Source organism: Stomoxys calcitrans, chromosome 4 (genome assembly GCF_963082655.1).
Source record: "Stomoxys calcitrans chromosome 4, idStoCalc2.1, whole genome shotgun sequence".
Lineage (NCBI taxonomy): Eukaryota > Metazoa > Arthropoda > Insecta > Diptera > Muscidae > Stomoxys > Stomoxys calcitrans.
This window is the reverse complement of record NC_081555.1, coordinates 151162138-151166712: the sequence shown is the minus strand read 5'-3', so window position 1 is coordinate 151166712 and position 4575 is coordinate 151162138. Positions and strand designations below refer to the sequence as shown.

At 38.8% G+C, this 4575-nt stretch overlaps 1 protein-coding gene across 1 annotated transcript; it reads right to left on the bottom strand.

Moving 5' to 3' along the window:
- Positions 1-3305: 3305 nt before the first annotated feature.
- LOC131997150 (uncharacterized) lies at positions 3306-4575 on the bottom strand. The gene is made up of 2 exons (XM_059367618.1): positions 4217-4575; positions 3306-4023 (listed from the first exon to the last, which is right to left on the bottom strand). Exons 1-2 carry the CDS (start codon positions 4285-4287, stop codon positions 3525-3527), a joined length of 570 nt encoding a protein of 189 aa, XP_059223601.1. The 5' UTR covers positions 4288-4575; the 3' UTR covers positions 3306-3524.

The window sequence follows — 4575 nt, the reverse complement described above, 5'->3', positions numbered from 1 at the left end:
GTGTCGAATTAAATACTCTTTAATTGGTGGTTTAATGTTAATGCCACTATGTGCGGTGCTTAGTTCATTGCGTTCGGTGATATATTCTGGTTTCTCACTTCTTTACACGCAAGAACGCTGGAATTCGATTCAAAGTGAAAATTATAATCGTTTGGACATTTTGATTGGTTTAATTGAAAACCTCGTTTGTTAGGTGAGCATTTGATATATTGCCAACTTGCGTCTTGTTGGCGTTAAATGCCATTATTCACTTTTAAATTCAGTTCAGGAATAATTGATGGTAAAATGGCATGGCATGGCATGCATGTAACCATTCGCTAATGGTCCATCTTCTTGGGTGTTAAAATAAATCCAAACCACATATGGCTGTATAATTTTATGAGCAGAATTTTAATTTTATAATTCATTGTGGCTGTCAAACTAGTCAAACTGTCTAACAAATGGATTTAGATCGTATAGAAAGTCACTTTTATGAATCATTGATGTGCAACAATTAAACAATTATAAATCATCCGCTAAACCCAATTTTGTGAAAATCAAATGAAAAATTCGCCCTTTTTAATAACTTTAGGAGATTATTTGAAAAATCTGTCTCTATTTAAATATGTTGATCTTAATATAGTCCGATCTGAACTATGGTTCTTAATTTAACTCCTTACCTGCCATAACACTTTTGTACATCCACCAATGTAGGATGGGTTTGTGCAACACACCTAAATACTGATCGGCGACCCCATAAGGTTTAAGTATTCTTTATTGTATTGACATCCTAAGTCAATCTATCCATGTACATCCGTCCCTCCCACCGTCCGACCATGCTGTCGAACGTAGAAAGATATTCGCTTGAAATTTTGCTATATACTTCTTATTGATGAAGTTTGTGGTGACTGCGAATGAGCCTTAGGGTGACCGTAGCACAGAGGTTAGCATGACGCAGAATGCCTTCATTCGAATCCAGTCGAGAACATTAGAAAACATTTTCAGCAGTGGTTATCCTCTCTTAATACTGGAAACATTTGTGAGATACCATTTGCCATTTGAAACCAGCTAGGAAAGATTAAATTCGTGGGAGGGAACTATATAATGCTCTATACCACGGCCATTTAGATGAACATCGGCCTATACATATATATGGGAGATAAATCTGAAATGATTTTTACCAAAATCAACAGCAATTGTCCTTGGGTCAAAAAAGTGGCGTGTGAAAACTTTTGTTACGATTGGACTATTAACAAGACCTGATTACATGAAATATGGACTCACAGACAAACAGCCGAACATGACTAAATCGAATCAGCAAGTGATTCTGAGTAGATCGGTATACTTAAAGGTATATCTAACACCTCCGCTTCTAAGCGTTGGAAACAAATGGACAAAGTCGTAATCCCCCCCGTTATTTGGAAAGTAGTTTTGAATGCCTTAAACGTTTGCGTAGGAAAACCACTCAAACATAAGATTCGATAATACTCTTTGTTTTACCCATATTCTGAGAAGTTGTTTTACCCACGATACGAACCATATACGATACGGATGTCATAAAGCCTAACATAAGACAATGTGTCAAATTTTAGCGAAATCGAATTATAAATGCGTCTTCTATGAGCCCAAGACATTAAATCGAGCGATGGGTCTATATGACAGCTATATCCAAATCTGAACTGATCTAGGCCAAATTGAAGAAGGATGTCGAAGGGCCTAACGCAACATTTATGGAGCCAAGATTTTAAATCGAAAGATCGGTCTATATGACAGTTATATCCAAATCTGAACCTATGTGGGTCAAATCTGGACAGATCTGGGCCAAATTGAAGAAATCTTCCATTTTATGACAAAGCTCATTTTGTCGATTTTGGAGTGAAGATCAGCCAGGAGCATAGCAAGAGCTACCAATGCATCTAGAAAAGTCACAGTTTGGTGCGATTTATGGTCTGGTAGCATCATTGGACCGTACTTCTTCAAAGATGATGCGAATCGTAACGTAACTGTGGATGGTGAGCGCTATCGTGGGAAGATATCCAACTTTTGTTTTGCCCAAAAAGCAAGAGCTTGACTTTTATGACATGTGATTTCAACAAGACGGTGCCACATGCCATACAGCACGCGTAACATTGGACTTAATGAGAGGCGAGTTCGGTGGACATTTTATTTCAACATCGGGAAATTGGAAAACAACTTTGAAGCATTTATTCGTGAGATACCGGCCGATATGTTGGAAAGAGTATGCCAAACATTGGACTAAGCGAATGGACCATTTGAAACGAAGTCACGGTCAACATTTGCATGAAATAATCTTCAAACATGGGTATGGTGGGTATGGATTTTTATACCCACCACCGTAGGATAGGGGGTATATTCAGTTAGTCATTCCATTTGCAACACATCGAAATATCAATTTCCCAACCATCATATACATTTCGGATCGTCGTAAAATTCTAAGAGGATTAAACAATGACCGTGTGTCTGTTCGTCTTTCCGTCAGTCCGTCTGTCCGTCAGTCTGGTGTAATCACTCCACAGGCTTCAAAAATTGAGATATTGAGCTGAAATTTGGCACTGATACGTCTTTTTGCACGCTGGTTAAGTTTTTGAACGGGCCAAATCGGACCATATTTGGATATAGCTGCTATATAGACCGATTTTCCGATAAAGGGTCTAATGCCCATAAAAACTTCATTTTACATCGGATTTTGCTGAAATTTTAAACAGTCGACATCTGACCCAAATATGGTTCACATCGGACTATATTTCGATATAGCTGCCATATAGACCGATCTGCCGATAAAGGGACTGAATCCCATAAAATATTTATTTATTGCCCAATTTCGCTGAAATTTTAAACAGTGGGTTATTTTAAGCCTCCCGACATCTGACCTAAGTATGGTTCAGATCGGACTATATTTAAATATAGCTGTCATATAGACCGTGAATAGAAATGGGACAAGGAGAGTGTGGATCAGCGCCAACTGTCGCTACGATGGAAAGCTGGACACACGACTCCAGAGGTTGTTGTTCCAATTGTGGACTGTATATGGATGTCACAGAGGAGATTATCTTCCACACGGTAACGTTAGCAGAACCAGCTGATGGATTCAATGGCTTAACGACACGGCTTTATGTCAGGTTGGGTGAAGTTGATTTCTCGAGCAATGAAAATCACCATCCAACTCACCAAATGGTATAGAGAAAAAAAGAGTAGCACGAGCAGGTTAGAATCCAAGTTGGTTTTATTTAAAGATGATAAGTTCTCACCAAGTGGTTTGGTTTGCGGCTGCCAAGCAAGTGGCAGATTGACAATTTTCTTTCAACTAGGAAACCTATCGACTTTATTTTATTTCATTTTAGAACTAGTTGAAGTTTAAACAAACTTTGACATTCTTGTCGATACTAATTTTAGTGCAATTTGTACATTTTCCTAATAGTTCAATTTTTAATTCATATGACTTTCAAACTATGTTTCGGTTAAATTCAAATTAAATTCATATAATACATTAAGGCTAAACAACATGTTTAGACATGGCGCCGGGCTTAGAAATGATCGTTCTGGTGGGTGGCACAAAGTACAGTTGCTAATGATCGAATGGCGTCTGAAATTATGGTTTGGTTTATAAATGGTTGAATGGATGTGTTCCTTTTAGCCTTTTGACCAATTCGCTTGCTCTTCTGTTGCTTATGATGCCTTGGTTGCTGTTGTTGAGTATGCTGACTTTTTCTTTGCTTTGGATGGTTCTTTTGTTGTCTTTTGGTGTTCGTAACTGAGGTTCCAGTGTAAATCATCGGTTTGTTTGGGTGCAACATGGTGTGATGGCAATTACGACATTTGCGACATTTATTTTTTGATTTACATTGGGCGGCTGTGTGGCTTTTCGCTAGACAGTTCACACAGTATTTGAATTGACGCACTGTCCGGCATCTCTCAACAGGTTGCATCTTAAAAAATTTTGGACATACACTTATGCTGTGGAATCTCTTACACAACATACAACGATATATCTCGGAGTTTGGGGATTGATTTTTACTAGATGATCTGTAATGGTAAAATGTGGCATACGGTTAAGCTGAAAAAAATCCTCAAAACAGTGGAAAATTTTATAGGTATGTAGTGCGATAAAGAGATTTTAACAGTCGGATTCGGTTGTATTCATATAGGGCAATAGACATAGTTTTACTATTGGGCGCTTTATCAACCCAGCAGCAGTACGCACGTTGACGACTCTTACTTTACCATCTGATCCGGCCTGGGAATCCTCGATTCTTCCGAGCTTCCACTCACTGGGTGGAAGCAAATCATCAATAACGACGACTAGATCTCCCTTTTTCACGTCAGATTGCGGGTTTTTCCACTTGTATCGTTTCTGAAGTGATTTCAAGTAATCTTCTCTCCAGCGTACCGCGAACTGATGGTGGATGGCTTTCAGTTTCGTCCATCGATTTATCATAGAAATATTTGGAGATATCGGTTCGGGAAATGCTAACATCGGGGACCCTTTTAGAAAGTGGCCCGGTGTGAGTGCACTCAAATCTGTAGGGTCTTCTGACAAAGCTGATATAGGGCGAGAATTTAGAACACCTTCTATGC